This window comes from Notolabrus celidotus, chromosome 18, assembly GCF_009762535.1.
Source record: "Notolabrus celidotus isolate fNotCel1 chromosome 18, fNotCel1.pri, whole genome shotgun sequence".
NCBI lineage: Eukaryota > Metazoa > Chordata > Actinopteri > Labriformes > Labridae > Notolabrus > Notolabrus celidotus.
Window position 1 is genome coordinate 21,399,870 of NC_048289.1, and position 20,617 is coordinate 21,420,486.

The 20,617-nt window shown below is 35.9% G+C and overlaps 1 protein-coding gene across 1 annotated transcript; it reads left to right on the forward strand.

The window, feature by feature from the left end:
* Nucleotides 1-6,343: 6,343 nt before the first annotated feature.
* rgrb (retinal G protein coupled receptor b) lies at nucleotides 6,344-11,833 on the forward strand. The gene is made up of 7 exons (XM_034708748.1): nucleotides 6,344-6,419; nucleotides 7,310-7,466; nucleotides 8,520-8,641; nucleotides 9,294-9,447; nucleotides 9,551-9,668; nucleotides 10,753-10,866; nucleotides 11,403-11,833. Exons 1-7 carry the CDS (start codon nucleotides 6,344-6,346, stop codon nucleotides 11,538-11,540), a joined length of 879 nt encoding a protein of 292 aa, XP_034564639.1. The 3' UTR covers nucleotides 11,541-11,833.
* The last annotated feature ends 8,784 nt before the right edge of the window (nucleotides 11,834-20,617 follow it).

Below are 20,617 nucleotides of genomic sequence, written 5' to 3' on the forward strand. Positions count from 1 at the left end.
TTATTTTACTCAACCTTGATAACACTATGTAATTCGTGAAGGTAGTCACTGGGCTTAAGAAATATTTTTTATTTTAGTTTAAGGCTATTCCCTTCAGGTTTTTTTAATTAAATACATGTTTGAGAGTAGTCTCCTGTTTTTAACACTACCTCCACTATAGATTTATATTTTATATAATATTATGTTGACTGTTTTTGTCTGCGTGACACACTTTATGAATGGCCGACATGCTGTCACAGTCTCTGATAGTTTCAACAGGTGTAGAGGTTTAAGGACTCCACTGCCCGCCAGGATCAAATCCTTTAATCCAGCCATGTCTCTTTCTTTCATTATTACGTCTTTGTTCTGATTCCATTAGGTCAGTACTGAACTAAATAAGCAGGACTTGGAAAAAAAAAAAATCACATTTGTCCTACAAATCCTGCTCCTTTCTGAGGCTGGCTGTACAGGAACAGTTTATTATTAAAGGCTTCATTAATACATTGCTTTATATGGAAAAAACAATATTCTAACCCTTGTATACTTTTCATATAAGATGCCTGGGTCACTTTTTAATTCTATTTTTCAAAAAGCAAGTATAATGCATTGTTTTTTGTTCTTTCTGAACATATAAGAACACCTTCCCTCCCCTCCCCCCCTCCCGTGACCCTGTTGCACAGTCTACTAGGATAAGTAGTAAAATATAAAATATAATGAATACAGTGACAGTGACTAAAGAGAATAATAACAGTAGAAATTGCCAACAGGTTCAAAACAACAACAACAACAACAACAACAACAATACTAATAATATAAAATGAAATAAATAAAATAAAATTAGATTAGATTAAGTACAAATCAACAAACATGTACAACTAAGTAATGTTCTGTACAGAACATTTGTTCAAGCTTAAAGAGTTGTTATACACAGTATAAAGTAACACATTTAAAGCAGCAGAAGAGTCTGGGTCACTTTTGACCCAGGCTAGGATTTCTCTAGTAATTCCTGTATCAAATATTGACCTACAGCTCTTTTGAGCTACATTGATAAATGGATGATTCATCTTTATTGAATGATTCAGAGTGCAGGTAGAGGACATTTTTTAGGTTGCACTTCACTTTTAGAGAAAAACATATACTGTCACACCATATCATGTCCTTATTTACCAAAGACATGAAAACACAACAGCAATAATGATTAAATGATTTTAAATATAATTTATTCAAACTGAAAATGGTAAGAATTTTCTGGAACTGTTGGGCTTTAACCAATACAATCATTAAACAGTGTCTTTACTGTTATATCAGAACTTAAAACTCCATAACTACCATCTATAACTATTATTTATTCATTCAACATTAACTAACAATTAGCACACAAGATAAAGAATTGCAGAGTGCAAACTAGTGTGTGCATTTAAAGCAGAGGTAGGAGACCTTACCTTGGGACTCAAACATCAACAGCCTCTTGCGCGGTAGGTCTTGCTGCCATAACCTCTGTCATTAAAATGGCAGCTCCCAACTCCTCTTTTGATCTTGCTGATCTCTCTGATCTCAGTGAGCTGGATATTAATGTGTTCTAATTTGTTTATTTTTAGATTTTTTGCCATTGCATGTGCTTGGTGCCCTCTGAACTTTGTATGACATCTGTTCCTCATGTGCACCATACATAATCTTTCCTGCAGTTTTACTCTTTCACTGTCTCTGTGGGAACCAAGGTGGGTGTGGTGTAGTAATTGGGACAGTGTAAAGATGCCCCTTGAACTCTGGCACTAATCTCACATAAAAAAAAAATACACACAGACATGGCATGCACAGTTTCACCGTTTCAAGATTCCCTCCCATTTCCCTTGATATGACACTGGAGGATCTTTAATCCATTTCAATAGATACGGGTGGAATTTGACTTTGAACAGCCTCCATGTATTAAAAAATGGAGCATATGTACAAAAGTAGATAATAGGAAAATCTTTGTATATGTGTGTATTTTGGGTCACTTCATGAAAAGTCATCAAATGTTTTAGTGCCGAAAAAGCAAAACGGTTAAAATTTGACATGAAAACTATTGAAGGGTTGACTGACGTTCTCCTTGTGAAAAATGTCCTCTGCCAGAGATACTTTGTGGACGCCTCACATTTTGAGCAGGGATTAGAAAAATAAGATCATAGAACATGTGAGAGAAACATTTAATCCCTGTAATTGAACAAATTAAGGGTTTATAAGGCGTCTGTTTTCATAGAAATGGGAGAAGTTGGACTACATAATGCAAAATTCTTCTTTAAAAAGTCTTTGAGTTCAAATCAAAATTACAGTATGGAAGTGTACTTAGGACAGCAAAAGTACAACTACTAATCACACAAAACCACTCCTGATAAGATTGCCAATACATTTGGTAGTTTAGATTATTACTTCAAGTCCATACAAGGAACTTCTGGTTCAAAGTGCATCTTTTCTTTACTTGTGTTAGTCACATTTTCTGATAAAAAGAAAGAAAGAAAACAAGTCTCAACCTGCTTGTTTTTATCAATCAAATGTATCACTCACTGTGGATATTAGCTTTGGAAAATCTACACAAAGGCTGGTATCTGCAGTGTGCAAGAAATAATCTTGTTTGACATCTACTACACTGCAGCAGTTTTAGTCATTGATAATAGTTTAGAAAAAAATCAACATTGTCGCCTGTGGCCTTGTTTTGCTTTTGTAGGTCATAAAGAGACATCAAGTTTAATTTTAGCCTATTTTAAAGCCACCTACAAACTCCTCACAGGAGCTTTAAGGTTGTAATTTGTGTGTTGTTTGTATATTAGACACAAATGGCTGGTATGTTGTAAAGTACAGCAAATGTTATGACAACAAGTAAATATTAAAGAAGTCAAATATTATATATTCTATATGTTTTGCATATGAATCTTAACATGAAAAATAACCACACAGTTTCTTTATATAATTTAGTGCAATACAAGTTTAAAGTAGCATTAAATTGAAAAAGTAGGCCCTCTCTCAAAGCTGTGCTGTAATGCCGTACTTACTGCTTGGCTGTAACATGCTACATGCATGATTGAATTGGATGTGTATCTCATTAATGAAGATAAATATCATAAATTTCATCTTGCTTCTTAGATGTGAAGAAAAAGACTCTTAGTTTAATCTATCAGTTAATATTAAATAGTTTGTACTAATTTCTCATATATGTTGTTACGTACCACTTCATACTTTTACAGGACTAAACATTTGTTTCTGCTCTGCATCTCACTCCTGATCATTTGAGTCAGTCAAGACACATGCAATTCAACACTGAAACCTTTGTTTCATTGTGAAACCAGCAGATTAGGATGATGTAATTAACTGTTAGCTAATGTATTAATGTGTGAACCCATTGCTGGGGTGCAAACACTGTAGAATAAATTATTACACACATGTTCTTTTTACAGAGAAAAACATTCCCTCCAGGAAGATGGTATAAAATGTGACGCAGTGTCTGTTAAGATATTCTGATGCTCTATGGTGCACACTTTTGACATGGATCTAGCTTCTTGGTCCTTTGCCCCTCGATAATCTGCAAAGAGAGGGAAGAAATTTATTGCACAGTGGACTTAAGTTGTTGCAAGATCTTTATACACGAAGGAGCACACAATGCAAACCATCTACACAGAGATTACAAGTTATGAATCCACTACATTCATGTTGTTAATCTATACTCAGCTGCTATAGATTAACAGATTGTTAGATTGAATCTTTGCATTGTGGAATTGGCACTACGCTGCTTTATTTTTCATGCTGTACCCCTTGGCTTCTGACACACTATTTCAAAGACCCTCCATTGGGATTTAAAGCATTAAACAAACAGTAAATGCAGACCTGACATTAAAGTTTGTAAGGGTTACAAGTTTGTAACTGGACCGGACAACAAGTGTTCAGTGGACAGTTAAAGGAAAAGTCTGTCACATGTCCACTGGGATGAATCATTACTTCATAGTTAATGAGAACGGATTAGTGATGTAAACAGACGCTGCCCAAATGTTACATTAAAAAAAAAAAGATCAGGCTGCTGCAGTGCTAAAGGTCACTTTTACATCACTATTGTGTTTCTTTTTTTAGGCTTTTGTTTAGGACAGATGCATTCCCTTTTCAACTGACCTTTTAACCTTTAGTATTTTGTAAGTTAAACTTTGGATATATAACTTAACTCTGAAATATATGTGAAAAAATTATAATTTACATCTAACAGTTTACTCCTGCAGCATTTTGGTTGATGCAACTGAGTTTGTGAAATCCCCCAGAACTACTGAGGGCCTATTTTTTATTTACAAGACATCAGTTGTCTATAAGAGGGTAATGAATATATGTCTTTGACATGGCATTTTAGTAAAAAAATGCACTACACATAGAAGAAATAAGGTAGAGGGTCAAATTAAGGATATATATGTTCAGGTGTTGGAATGCCAAGTCCTACCCTGCTTTGGAACAACAGCTGCTAGAACAAATGTTGAGATAAATTAATTAAAGTACCTTGAATGAGTAATTGAGTGTTTTCTATTTAAATTGACCCACTTTGGGATAAAGTTGTTTTGACTGAATGCTTTTTTTTTGGGGGGCAATTTTGCCTTTTTTGACAGGACAGCTGAAAACAGACAGTAGATTGGGGGAGTAGAGAGTGAGGGCAGGCATGCATGCAGCAAAAGGTCAAAGCCAGGACCAACGACCACTGCGACAGGGACTATAGTTTTTGTGCATAGTGCATGTGCCTCATCAGCTGGGACAGACTGGTGCCCCCAAGTTCAACAAAGAAAAATCTTCACAATATTGCAATTTTGCGTTCAAGTCATTCAGGAAAATAAAAATATTGCACTTTGAATTTTGCAGATCTGTCATATCAAGAGTTTGATGCAGAATGTGCCAAATGTATGCAGTCATTTTCTGTAAGTCATAATGTATAAGCCAAAAGTTTGAAAGTTACCTTCATATACATTTTCAATTTTGGATCAGACCCTTTTTAAAGATAAGTAAGAACACACACACACACACACACACACACACACACACACACACACACACACACACACACACACGCAATCAAATGGGAAGGCAGATAAAGAAAACTTCAAGGTGATCCAGAAGCCAGATCCCTCTTTCAAGAGGTGCAACAGAAAAGATATTCCAGCATTTCTGCCTTTATTTTTTTACTCATAACAGTTTTTCCAATAGGTAAATCAGACATTTGAGTTAAAAGGGAAAAAAATCCACTAAACTGGATGATTTGCCAGTTTTTTTTATTGTTTATCTAATTAAAAGCTGTGAGACAGTTATTCAGTCTCTTCACAATGCACATCCCGTATCACCCATTCCTTAATTCAGCCCATCAATATCATCACTTAACCCTACTGTTATGTTGCGGGTCAAATTGGTCAAATTTTAAAGTTCAAAACTCCAAAAAAATTGGTTAAAGTATTATTTTTCGCATTTTTAATGTCACAGTGGATGAAAGGCTAGTGGTATTCAGGGGTTCCTTCCATCTTAGGTAATATATGCCTTCCACACCAGCTAAATATAGCATAAAAATCTGGGCAGCATGTGACAGAAGAGGTGTCTCTTGTTAATTTATCAACATCACTACATTAAAAAAAATCAAAATGTAAAATAAAATAAACAAAAATCTATATCATGTAAAACTATTGTACATTGTACATGAAAAAAAAGTTTTAACATGAATTTCATTTAAAAAAAAAAGTGAGTTATCCTCATTGAGCCATGATCTGTGAGAATTAAAAAACACCATTGCACTAAATATTGATTTAAATGGTTAGTAATGGAGTTAATAATGTGATTTAAACAATGTTTATTGGGATTTCTTTGGGTTTGGACACTTTTGGATCATTAAATATGCCCCGGGTCAAGTTGACCCAGGAACATTATTGCTGTCCCTAAGAAACGAACATAACAGGAGGGTTAAAAACCACATTTCCCATGTTCCCATTCTCTTGTCTTCTCACGCACAACAACAGAAGATCCCCCAGCTAGTGAAAGAAGGCCAAAACAGCTGAGTTTAGATTTTGTATCTGTCTCCAGCTGCAGTCCAAAAACATCAAACTCACATCTGAGCAGTGAATCGACAAACTGTAGACACAGTTGCTGCGCCAACAAACGCGCAACATTTGTCCACCCCAAACGTGACGGAAGTTTGCAGGAGGTGTGCTCGTTAGGACATTCTTGTGAGGATTGAGAGGGGGGTTTATTAAGATTAGTGTCTTTATGCGTTTTCACGTGAAAGAGCCTTTATAAAGCGTCATTTTGGAGGAGACGGCGGTTCGATACACATCAGGGAAGAACAAAGTGTTGTGTTGAAGTTTAATTTGTGCATGTCAACATGGCAGCGTATACATTACCGGAGGGATTCACGGATTTCGACATGTTTACATTCGGAACAGCGCTTCTTGTTGGAGGTAAGTGGAGCGCACACAGGAATTCATGTTTGGGCCCCATTTAAAGGGACAGTAACCTCTGAAAGCCTCTGTTTACATGAAATATCTGTGGTTGTGAAAATCTCAACATGCATCCTTTATTACTTTTCTCACACTTTCTCTCTTTGAAATTCAGCAGCTTTTTTTTAACCCTTTAAAATATGTTTTTAATGCACCACTACTTACTCTAACCCACACTGAACTCATGTTGTTGGTAAATAAACTTTGAAATAGAGTATTTTGTTATGACTGTATGACTGTGCTGATACACTACCAGTCAAAAGTTTGGAAACACCTTCTTATTCAGTGTTTTTTATTTATTTTATTTATTTTAAAAACTGTAGATTAATACTCCAAGGCATCAAAACCACGAAAGAGCATATATGGAATTATTTAATTAACATAAAAGTGTTAAACAAACCAGAATATGTTTTATATTTTAGATTCTGTAAAGTGGCCCCCTTTTTCCTTCATGACAGCTTTGCACACTCTTGGTATTCTCTCAGTCTGCTTCATGAAGTGGTCTCCTTGAATGGTTTCTAATTAACATGAGCCTTGTCAAGAGTTCATTTGTAGAATGACTTGCCTTCTTAATGTGTTTGAGACCATCAGTTGTGTTGTTCAGAGGTAGGGTTAGTACACAATGGATAGCCCTATTTGACTACTGTGGTAATCCAGATTATGGCAAAACCATATTATTTCATAGTTTTGATGTCTTCAGTATTAATCTACAATGTTGAAAACAATTAAAATAAATAAAAGCCATCAAATGAGAAGGTGTGTCCAAACTTTTGACTGGTAGTGTAAATTCCTACTGAAAATAAAGTAACAGCTTTACAGAAGGACAATTCCTTTTCTTTTTCCCCTTCCAGGCATGCTGGGATTCTTCCTCAATGTGATCAGCATCTTGTCTTTCATCAGAGTGAAGGAGATGAGGACTCCCAGTAACTTCTTTGTGTTCAATCTCGCCATTGCTGACCTCAGTTTAAATATTAATGGACTTGTAGCAGCGTATGCAAGTTATCTCAGGTATCACACAGAAGACACACTGAGAGTTTATGGTGCATTTCACATACTCTGGCAGTTTGGTCATGGTGGGGTTCTGTATTTCTTACTGCAATCTAAAAATAGGCTTATGAAGTAATAGATATGAGCCAATCTGTGACACATGCAAAATAAGCCTTTGGGTTTTTTTAATCCGATCTACAATCTACTTTGTTCAACGTGTAAAGTTCACATTTCTTAAGCTAACTTATTGGATGTTATCTAATAGGATCCGCATTAAAATGAAGCAACATTAGGTACAGTTTTATTTTTTGTCCTGTTTAAATCTCTTACATGTCATATTTGATGCCCAACTTGGGTATCAGCAGGGCCAGATTAACCTACCCAGTCGGCCCCCGGTTAGCCCCCTGGTTAGCCCCCCTCATTCCGCCCTGCATTGTTCATTGTGTGTGTTGTGTAAGCACATATTGAAGTGGTTAAATGAGCCATGTTAGCACAGTAAAGTGAAATAATAAGTCCTTAAAACTAGAACTGTAAAATGGTTTACAAGCTCAGTTGATGTTACAAGTATGTTCCAGCCATTTGTTTACAATGTGCTTTATTGGTACACTCAGTATTTGATTAAAATATAGATTTATATAACCGCCTGTTGTTACAGCTAGTTTTCTAAAATAAGAACTGTTCCATTGATATTTCCTACATGATACCAAATCTGACACCTAGACTTTAAAGGGCAAATATTGAGTAGTCCTACAAAGTGTGATATAAAAAAATGTTTTTATGTTTACTGGAAAACACTCATGGCAGGCTGTACACTAGCTTGGACTTAAATTACACTCCCCTTAGCACTGCATTGTTGTGTTTTTGTAATTGTCACCTGAAAACAGTTCATTTTGGGAGGGCTAACATATGATGCTAGTGCATCAATGCAACAGTTTTCTATTGAAAATGTAATCTAAGTGCTTTAACAGCCTACTGTGGCTGAATAATAGAACTGTACCAACACTGTGTTTTGTTTCTAATACTGTGTGTAGGTAACATTATCTGCATAATCAAAAATTTGCTGTGTTTTTCCAGATATTGGCCGTTTGGCGTTGAGGGATGTAACTATCACGGTTTTCAGGGGATGGTATCAATCCTGGCATCCATCAGTTTCTTGGCTACTGTTGCCTGGGATAGATATCACCAGTACTGCACCAGTGAGTAACAGCTTTTCTCCAGTACAGTCTGTTATAACAGAAACCCTTTACATTTTTTTATTGAATAGAAATGGTTAAGTTTATAATTTTAAAACGCATATTTTAAACATTGATTTCATATTGATACATTTAAGCTGCTCTAAAACATGTTTATACCATCAAGACGTGGAGTTATTATGTGGAGCTGCATTTTATAGTAAATAAACCAATCAAAAGAAAGTGAATTGCCTAAATGTTTGTGATTAATTATGATTAATGGTTTCAATTATTATTTTTTTTACCAATAATATCTATGGGTTGCTGATTCTGTCTTCCTTAATTTAAGGATTTGTAGGTCTTCTTTGTTTTGTGAAGTAAAAGTTTGGGGTTTCAAAAGTTTGTTTGACCAAAGAAGCACTTTCAGTCGTCAGGCCCAAGGAAAACTTGATAACAGTCTGAAACAATTCTGACATTTTCTAAAGGACTAGTGGATTAAGGAATTAATAGCGGAAAATAAGATTAAGATTAAGAAAACCCTGATACTCTACATTAATTACTTACCAAACACATTTTCTAAATGATACACTGAGCACAAGTTAATGACTTTGGAGTCAGTCACAGCTGTTTTCTCTTTACCCATCCAAACAACATTATGTATGTGTTTATTCCGCAGGACAGAAGCTCTTCTGGAGCACGACTCTGACCATGTCCTGCCTCATCTGGGTCATGGCCATCTTCTGGGCTGCTGTTCCTCTCATGGGATGGGGCGTCTTTGACTTTGAGCCAATGAAGACCTGCTGCACACTGGACTACACCAAAGGGGACAGGTATGGTGTTACTACGCTAAGTATAAGAAATGCAGATTATTATGGCTTTTTAATAAACAATTAGCATATTTCATTTTTTTCCTGTTTATCTCTTTTCATGCAGGGATTATGTGACATACATGCTATCTCTGGTGGTGTTCTACCTGTTGTTCCCGGCTTTCACCATGTGGTCATGCTATGATGCCATCCACAAACACTTTAAGAAGATCCATCACTACAGGGTAACAGTGCTGCAATATTCTCACAATCCCTTTTGATAGAATGTTCAGCTTTTGGTGATGTTTGGATTTAGTTAGACCAACATACTTGTTTTAGCTTTCCTGGATACAACACACAAAAAGAATTTAGTGTTTTTCTTACCTGACCAATGCGCTAAAGATTTAATAGTATTTTTTGGCAAAGTGTACATTGGCCAAGCGGCAACCTCCAGTCTCAAACTATGAAGCCCATGCGGAAGTGTTATAAACTGCAATTCATTGAGAATCTGCTTGAGGCTGGCTGCAGAAACACCGGAAACCACATACACACCAATTCAAAAAAGACGACCTTTGCAGCATTAATAAATATGTTTACAGCCTGGTTCAAAAAATCAGCTTGGCTCTTTGTAACCAAAATCTCTATCAGCACACACTGTACGGGGGGTGAATTTTTTTCTAACGTGACGGTTCAGAAGATATTAAGTTTATGAGTTTTTGCCCAAATAAGGACATGACTGACTTGACTCCCAGTCGGGAACACATAGATGTTGGTTAGGAGGCTCACACTCCGCCTCTTTAGGTCACACTATGACTGGTTGAGTTCCGCATTTCCAATATGGCTGCTGCCGTCGATTGGCTTCAAAACAGAGTTCAGGAACAGATGGGTGACGTCACGGATATTACGTCCATATTTTATACAGTCTATGACATTAGCAGGTACAATTTTAAAGAAACAGTTTGACATTTTGAGCAAAAACTACTGAGAGATGTCCAGCTGCCCAGATTTTTAGGCTGGTTTTAGCTGGTTTGGAAGGCCTAAAATGTGAAATGAACCATTTTAATTTTATATGTTGATTTGATCTGTTAAGCCAAGCAGAAGACGTTTCATACTGAAAAAATACTTTTAACATTTTTTTTTTGGTGACTTTTGAACTTTAGAAAGGGTCAATTTGACCCGCAACATAACAGGGAGGTTAAGCTGTAAATGACAGAATAGAAATGTGTCCTTTATGTCCCACTAAATAATTACAACACTAAACTATCAAAGTTCTAAACACAGCACGACATGATCAGTATCTAAAATAACATGTGAACCTCTGTTTTTCAGTTTAACACCAGTGTGCCTTTGAGAGTGCTGTTGATGTGCTGGGGTCCATACGTCATCATGTGTGTCTACGCCTGCTTTGAAAACGCCAAACTCATATCTCCAAAGTTGAGGATGGTGAGTATTTAATACTTAAATTAAATCTAATTAAATGTAAGAAAAGTAAAGTAAAAATTTTGAAAAAGTTGGACAAAAGTCGAGACGTTTCTGACTTGATTCAAATTGATAATTCTGGTTCATGATGTTGGTGTATGTCGGGCTTATATAAAGTAAATTTACAACACTGTATTCACAAAGGTAAACACTAAAATCTGGAAAAAAAATAAGTTTTAAATAAAGCTTCAGGTTTTCCTTATCTATATGCAGGAAAAAAATGAGGCAAATGAGAGAATTATTAGTGAAACAATAATTCATGTCTTGGTTCAACTCTGATCCACTACACTGAGCACAAGCTCTGCTTTAATGTGCAATATGGGATTTCTGGTTTTCTCAAATTGAGTATAACTTCCAAATAAAGGGATTTTCAATAATCTAGCAGGAATTCTGAAGAAATTCTAGAAATGAAGGCCAAAAATAACAACAATGAGACCACTGTTATATTCAACTTTATCAATCAGTTGCCCACTGATGAAAATCTTTGTTTCTGATTGCAGGTGCTTCCAGTCCTCGCAAAGACAAACCCCATCTTCAACGCTCTCCTCTACACATTTGGAAATGAGTTCTACCGAGGCGGCGTGTGGCACTTCCTCACCGGACAGAAGATCGTCGATCCGGTTATTAAGAAGAAATAAAAGGAAAATGAAGGATGTTCTGGTAAACATCCAATGTCATCAGTTTCTCTTATCATAGGATGGTTATAGTCTTGGTAATGTGTTGTACACATAAGTGAGCAATGAGATGTCAGCACAGTTTTTCACTGAAACTCACACTACTGCTACTGTAGCCTCATCCTGAATTTGTGTTATTCACAGATTTTCAATTATTGTATTTTTTTTTCAGCAAATTGTTTTTACTGCTCATCCGTCCATCTTAGACCTCACACAATAAACACATTATGTTGCCACATTTGTGACTCTACACTTCACCTACTCTTAAGTTTTATTTAACCTGAATAACTGAGCTGGTGTAAGTAAGATGTCTGATTGCACCAGCATCCATAGACGCCCTCTCATGACACTGCAGTCTCAAGCTTCTACTAAGCTGATTATTTGATGGTGTTTTTGTTAGGAAGACAGTTTGAGGTGATGTAACTGCTATATTTAGAGAGGAAACATTCACTGTGCTAAGACTGTATTATGCAATTATACGAGAGACAACACCTGAGACGAACTTGTCAGGTTCTGAGTAACTGACTATTTAAACGCTCAGACAGATAAATAAAGAAGCAGGTAGTCTTATAGTTTTAAGTAGTCTCATATTTTGGAGCCACACGTTTAAATTGCATGGTGCTACAGTTCAGATGCCATAGTGGAGCTTATTAAGCAGTTTTTGCATTCTTAATTTGATAAGGTGTTAAAAAACCTAATGCAAAGTTTGATCTGGGTAAACGCAGATTCTGGTCTTTTCTTGTTTTATTCCAATGTTTCTTAAAGTTACCCGATTTCACACGTCGAAGGTCTCCGTTGAAGTCAATTTAAACAAGCCACATTAAAGAAAAGGGCAGTCCACCTTGGAGTGCATGGAGGTTACATGCACTCCAGAAATAAACCTGAGGGAGTCTGAGTTTATGTCACACTAACCTACGAAGTGACTGACGTCCTTTCAGGAAGCGTCACAAGTGAAATCCTTTCACTGTCAATGGCAGCCCACCTCAGCAAGAGAAGTGGGAGAGGTCACATGGGTCACCCAAAAGAAGTCCTGCTGAGTTCCTACTGTAGATAACAACACAAGAAAACACTCATGAATTGCCACGTCATTATCATTTAACCCTCCTGTTATGTTGCGGGTCAAATTGACCCTTTTTAAAGGCAATATATGTCTTCCAAACCAGCTAAATGCAGCATAAAAATCTGGGCAGCATGTGACAGAAGAGGAGTCGTGTTCATTTATCAAGTCACTTTATAAAAAAAAAAAATAATTAAATTAAATAAATAAAAAATCTATGCCATGTAAAACTTGAATTTATATTTAGGGCTTTCCAATGTACATTTAAAAAAGTTTTAACATTAACTTGAATGAAAAACGAGTGAGTTATCCTCATTGAACCATGATCTGTGAGAATTAAAGAACACCAATGGACTAAATATTGATTTAAATGGTTAGTGATGGAGTTAATAATGAGATTTTAACATTCTGACACTTTTGGATAGTTGAATAAGCCCAGGGTCAAATTGACCCAGGAACATTATTGCTGTTCCAGAGAAATGAACATAACAGGAGGGTTAACATTCATGATACGTTCTCCAGTGATGGCTTCAATTAAAATGATGGTGGGGTTTCATAACCAGGAAAATAAGCAGCCAGTCGAGTGCCAGTCTTTGGACATCAGGGTGTAAACACACCAGTATGTTTCTTTTCTAGATGATAGGTTGCTGTTGAAGCAAGTTGTGCTAAATATCGCCAACCATTCTTAGACCAACAAAAAGGTAATAAATTAACAAATCAACACTTGTGATGGGTAAGACTTGGATCCAGGGATGAAGACCTTTAACCCTCCTGTTATTGTCATTTCTCTGGAACAGCAATAGTGTTCCTGGGACAGTTTGACCTGGGGCATATTCAATTATCCAAAAGTGTCAGAACCCCAAACAATCCCAATACACATTTTTTTTTAATCTAATTTTTAACTCCATTACTAACCATTCATATCAAGATTTGGTCCATTTGTGTTCTTTAATTCTCACAGATCATGGTTCAATGAGGATAACTCACTCGTTTTTCATTAAAATAAATGGTAAAACTTATTTTTTAATGTATATTGGAAAGCCCTAAATATAAGTACAATAGTTTTACATTATTTTACATTTTTAATTTTTTATGAAGTGATGTTGATAAATTAACACGACACCTCTTCTGTTACATGCTGTCCAGATTTTTATGCTGCATTTAGCTGGTTTGGAAGGCATATATTGCCTAAAATAGACTTTAAAAAGGGTCAATTTGACTCGCAACATAACAGGAGGGTTAACCTCACAAAAGATGTTACAGATTTAAGAACAACAACTACATTTTGAACCATAAAAGAAAGCTCTGCATTAAGTTAAAAACTCAAATGACCAGGTACTCTCTCAGGAAAGGGAAAGGACTTCAACAGATTAGCATCAAGTTCTTGGAAAAAGACGTCCCTTCGACTGATTAGGTCTATGGTCTAAAGGACCACAGTGATTAAACACCGGTGTGTGCGGACTAGTGAACTAATTCAGTCAGAGCTGAATATAGCTACAGCAGTAATAACAACAAGCTAACAGGAGGACAGGGGAATGACATGTCACAGACAAATATAGTCTCTGGGAGCTTTATTCCAACGCACTTTGTACAAATAACTAATTCTGCCCATGACAGAGCAACCAATTCAATCTGTTTCCGCCGACACAGAGAGGTGAGGGTTTGCCTAGCTGTGCTTTAATGCTAATGATAAGTGTGTTTAATTTAATGCTGCTACCAGACAGCTGGTGCAACAAACAAAAAAAACCAAAACCATCTGTTGTGGAAAAACCTTACTCAGCATAAACAGGAGCCCGAACACACATGTTTGTGCACGTGTGACATGGTCAGAGAGATTAAGTGAATCAGAGTCAGATTTTAACCTTAAGAGCATGAAATCACCAGGGGTGTAGCCAGAAATGTAGAAACAAAGGGGTCATGAGTGCCCCTGCTGTAACCCAACAGACCTTCAATACCAGGGTGAAATTACTTTTTATAGTCCTCTTATTTTACCAAACAAAGTATCACTTTTGTAGAGGGGTTGGTGGGATAACTTCTTAAATAAAAGCAATTTTTTTTAAAGATGTGGACATTGTTTTAAAGCACCAAAGTGTCTGAACAATGCAATTTAAAGAAGTGATAAAACTGTCAATAGTTGATCCTGAAAAAGAAAAAGAATATCTGAAAGGTCCATGACCAATCCACAGTTTGCAGTATATTGTTTTGTGTTTTTGTGTAGCTGATTGTCTTATTTTCTTTTATTCCCCCTCTCTAGTGATCAAATAGTTATTTCAAAACCTTCAATACTCTGCTTGGAATACAACTAGAAAATTATATTTAAAAAAAATCTGTTATATGTATTTTGTAAACCCAAAAATTCCCAGAAACTATATTAAGGATTCAGTGAAAGCTACATCCATAAAGAATACATTATGATTAGATTTTCCCAAATAGAACAAATACAGCTTACGTTCCTCACTTTGAAACCCACAACAGTATAGATTTTGTATTAAGTGTGCCCAATAAATGCTGTTTACTGAAGCTGGATTAGACCTCTACAAAAATCATAATGCGTAAGGATTTTTGAAATGATGGATAATGCCTGAAGAGTACTTTCTCTTACATAAAAATCATAATCTCTTTGAGTGCTTGATATCCACTTCAGAGCTACAAATTGGGAAAGAAAACATAAACAGATGTAAGAGACTACATTGGGGGAAAGTTGAAGCTGCAGAGGTCAACTGAGGAAGAGATTGTTGCATAAAAGATAATGATTAACTTTCTGTCGGGCCATAAAAACAGAAAGGTTCATGTGAAATAACGTTTAAAATGAGTATGTAAAAGTCAACCAAGGTAAAAAAATAAATTCAACTGTAAACTGTATGTACAACAGTCCACAGGTCAGGTTAGTTGACACAATGGAAGCAGACTTATCACATGACAAAAACAAAGACCTTACATAACTCACGTCTGCTCATAAACATCTTTTAATACCTATGTATTAACCCTCCTGTTATGTTCGTTTCTTAGGGACAGCAATAATGTTCCTGGGTCAACTTGACCGGAGGCATATTTAATCATCCAGAAGTGTCAGAACCCAAAAAAATCCCAATAAACATTTTTTTTAATCTCATTATTAACTCCATTACTAACCATTTAGATCAATATTTGGTGCAATAGTGTTCTTTAATCCTCACAGATCATGGTTCAATGAGGCTAACTCACTCGTTTTTAATGAAAATTCTTGTTAAAACTTTTATAAATGTACATTGGAAAGACCCAAATATAAATACAATAGTTTTACATGACAAATATTTTGATTTATTTTGAATTTTGAATTATTATTTTTTTATGAAGTGAGGTTAATTAATTAACCAGACTAGTCTGGAAGGCATATATTGCCTAAAATGTGAAATGAAACATTTTGATTTTATATGTTGATTTCACCTATTAAGCCAAGCAAAGACATTTCATACCATACTTTTAACTTTTTTGGGGGGATTTTTTAACTTTAAAAAGGGTCAATTTGCCCCACAACATAACAGGAGGGTTAAAGTCTGTGTATTAAGTCTGCTACTTGATGAAACATGTCTCATTTAGATTTTTTTGTAGAAGTAATTTTAAAAGACTGATGTGAGAGTATGATCTAGAGCAGATATTTCAGTCTCTTGCCCTTACACATCCTTTGTCCTCTCTAATTTGTAAATTGTCTCCTTTGTTGTGTTCCAGTTTGAGGACAAGGCACTACCAGAGGACAAAGCTGATACTTTGAACTCATGTATGGACACAGCTAAGTGACTAGCATGAGTCAGCAGAGATTATCCATGATCACATCTGAATATATAGGTAGAGGAAAGAAAAAAAAAAGACTGCAGCATGGCTTCAGCATGACACTATAACATAGGACGTGTTTATCTGATGGCTGCTGCTGTGCCAGGCCTCTCTCATTAGTGAAATTGGGCACTTATTTCCTGTGGTGTGTTAATCCTCTGCTTGGTGTATTAATGTTGCCATCTCTGCATCAAATTATCCACAGAGCACACTGGAAACACCCCTCTGCTGTCTCTGCAATCATCCTAAGTGTTGATATCAACAACTCAAAAAAAAAAAGAGGACGCCCTGCTGCTACACTGACAGTTCCAGCATCTGTATTTAAAGTGCAGACACACAAGTCACATTTGTTATAAAACACATTAAAAAATCTGTAGTCGTATTATGTAAAGACAAGGAGAGTAGGACAATGTCTGACATTATTTGACAATCATATACATTTTATTACCATGGTAGAAAAGTGTATCTACTCTGCTCAAGTTATTTGATTACAAGGGGACAAAAACATAGTATTATATAAGGTTACATAAATATATGTTGTTCAAGACTGAAGAGTTAGATTGAAAGGCCAACATTTCATAAAACCAGTGCTTACTCCCATAATATTGATCTAAAAATGTGACTGCAAAATTGCTGCTCATACAAATTTGAAAAATGTCAACAAACTTTTTGTACTGAAACAATTATATTTTGCAGCACCAGAAATCATTTATCAATTCATGATTATTTATTTATAAGATTTAAAAAAAAATGTGTTGTTGCTTATAGACTGCAAAGGAGGTTGTGGTTCAATGTTTTCTATGGCATGGGAATCTGCAGTGCTTTACGGTTGGTCTGTTGATTATGTGTTATTTCAAAGACTCCATTGCCCTCTGCTGGCTAATAATCACAATTGCAGTTTAAATTGAGATGAATTAAAATGACCATGTTTCCCCCACTCATTATTCCAAAACAATTACAAGTATTTTTGAGCCTATGAAAAATGTTATCTTTAATAATGTAGAAAAGTGTTGTTTAAACCCATAGACTGAAATGAAAACTGAAAACTTTGAGTCGTTTATTTTTAGCCCTGGACTGCATTATTATTGTAATCATTGGTTTAACATTTATTTATCTTATTTAATTATTTATTTATCTATTTATTTCTTGTATTCATTTGATCTCATTAACGCTACCTTACTTTGAACTTTTCTTTCCACTCTTACTTATTTTATTAATTTTACTGTATTGATTTCATTTTATTTTTAAGTATTTTATTTATAATCCTGCCTTTTACAATTTTACCATTGCTGTTGTTTTCTCTGTTATTCTGTGAAGCACTTTGGGCTGCATGTTTTTATGTATGAAAGGTGCTATATAAATAAAGTCACTAAAAAAAAACTGTCATTGAAAAAAGAGTGACATGATAAATAAAAGATTATCATTCAAAAACACATAGACTTCCAGTGTAAAGGAATGTAATAAGAGGAAACTGTCTGTTAATGTAACCTACAGTGTGGAGCAGCAGCTGTTTTTGTCTGTTTCAAGCAATGAATCAATTCATCTTTATTTGTATAGCGCCAAATCACAACAAACATTATCTCAAGACGCTCAACATGGCAGGTCTAGACCATCCTCTATGTTAAATTATTAACAGAGGCCCAACATCAAGACAGGATAAGATCCAGTCCCCTCTTAAGACAGGACTCAGTCTTATCTTATCTTAATCCACCATGAGCAAAAAAATATTGCACAACTATTACAAAACTATTACATTTAAAGTCATTCGGGTAGGAAATCTGGCATAGGACATCCTGAAACATGGGGGAATGCATCAAAATGTGATTCTGGGGCTTGCTGCCTCTACGTTTTTAATTATCATCCACAAAATTAAAAAAAATATATATATATCATCTGCTGGATAAAATCTCCTGAGAAATGGTTACTATTGAGCATGTTATGGTCAGTGTCACTGACTCATTTGTATTTAAAAAACTTCCCAAATGTATTAGTTCAAATTTTAGCTCTTGATGACTTCTAGGTGAGGCATAGTCTATGGTTTAGTTTGCTTTTAATGTATATATTAACTGAAACAAAAAATTGGATATTTTTTGACAATGTTTCTTTTAAAATGTATTTTAAAGTTATTTTACTTGTTTTTAAAACTCTTAACAGCCTTGCTCCTCCATACATCACTGATCTCCTGTCATTTTATGTTCCAGCCCGATCACTGAGGTCCTCGAATGCTTCCCTTTTTAAATGTTCCTCGTGTGTCTCTCACAAGCGCCAGCCAGAGAGCTTTCTGTTTTTGCGCCCCTAAGCTGTGGAACTCTCTGCCTCTGGACATTAAAATGGGGCGAGCTCTCTGAGTGTTTTTAAAAGTAAACTTGAGACTTACCTTTTTAATCTAGATTTTTATTTGGAGTAATTTATTTTTAGCCCTGGACTGCATTATTATTATTATCATTATTATAATCTTTTAATTATTATTATTTTAACCATTATAATTTGAATCATTGCTTTAACACGTAGTCATCTTACTTAATTATCTATTTATCTATTTTCTTGTATTCATCTGATCTTGTTTACACTACCTTATTTTTAACTTTTCACTATTACTTATTTTATTAATTTTACTTTACTGATTTTATTTTATTTTAAAATATTTTATTTATAATCATGCCTTTTATAATTTTACCATTGCTGTTGTTTTCTGTCTCTCTGTTATTCTGTGAAGCACTTTGGGCTGCATGTTTTTATGTATGAAAGTTGCTGTATAAATAAAGTTGAGTTGAGTTGAGTTGTGTGCATTTGTAGATTTTCACCACAAGGTGTCGCCGGTGTCTCGTGTTGAGTTCCCCGCATCGCCCGTTCTGTGTGAGACAACTCCATCTCAGGACATGGGAGCTGTGTATGATAACGTTTACAGTGATACACACTTTGATTTACATCATTCTGTGTCTTGGCTAAATTAAAATGGGGTAAAAAGGTTTTATTTATGTTTTGGAGTTAAATCTGCTCCCTTCTCGTGATGGCATGGCTGATGGGAGCTGTCCAACAGCCCGTGGTGCTGAAATCTCCTCCGATCCTGCAGCACTGTCAATTTTAGAAACTAATAAAGTACAGTACATGCTTTTTACAAGCTAGCACCACACTTTTTCTGGCCGTGTTCCTTTAAAACTATCGTGCCACAATTAGCTTATTTGGAATTATACAAATATATGTTAATTTATTAAGATTTAGCCAGATTTGTGGTTCATTCTCAGGACATATACTCACTGTTATTGATCCTCCTCCTTGTGTTGTCGTTTATGTTTAATAGTCTGATTCATACCTGACAGGTTTTCTTTAGAACATGTGTTTTACTACGGAAATCTAAGCTGTGCATGTGCGTGTGTTTTCAACTTTGTGAAGGAACACTGCAGGTTAACACCAAAGTACCGAGTAGCACACTGTACCTAAAGAATAAGAAAGCCTTTTTTTTTTCTTCCAAGCTCTTGCATAGGGCTCGTGCCGTGGTGCTCTCCGGCTCTTATTGGCTGAAGTGATTGCTGCCATGGTTGGAAAAATTAACATAAAAGAGGCAAGTGGCGAAGGGATCCACTTGGGGGCAAGCTGGTGGTGCGTCACAGCTCTTGGTGAAAAGAGGAGACAAAAAAGGGGGACTAAAATAGCGCCCAACCTGCGGGTTAATGTGCACCAATGGCCACGAAGCCACTCGTGGACTCTGAGCTGAGCGCAAAAGTGCCACAGGTGACGGGATGCATGGACACGGAGAAGACAGGGATTGCGCGTCCTAGGTGTTGCAAATAAATAACAACATCAAATATCGCTCGAAACAAACTCTGAAATGTGAGATTTCATGATTTGGAACCTCTTTCTGCACGGTGCAGAAACTCAACGCTTTCATCACGTCACTTCTCGGGAGATCAAGGAACAGCATCGGGATGTGGCTGAGGCGAGGACAAGTTGAGGAAGCTGTGGAAAGAAATCTTCACCGATGAGGCAGCCAAGTTCCTCTTCTTCGCCTCTCCCTTTACGCACAGGCGAGGTGAGGACGGAGAGCATCACATCAATGTAAAGGAAGCACCAATGAGTCATCCGAGGTGCTGAGAGAGCGGCAGCACACGGGACAAGCACAAGTACATTTTTTTTAAATCGTAAATCTTTGTATTTTTCAAAACAAAAGCACACC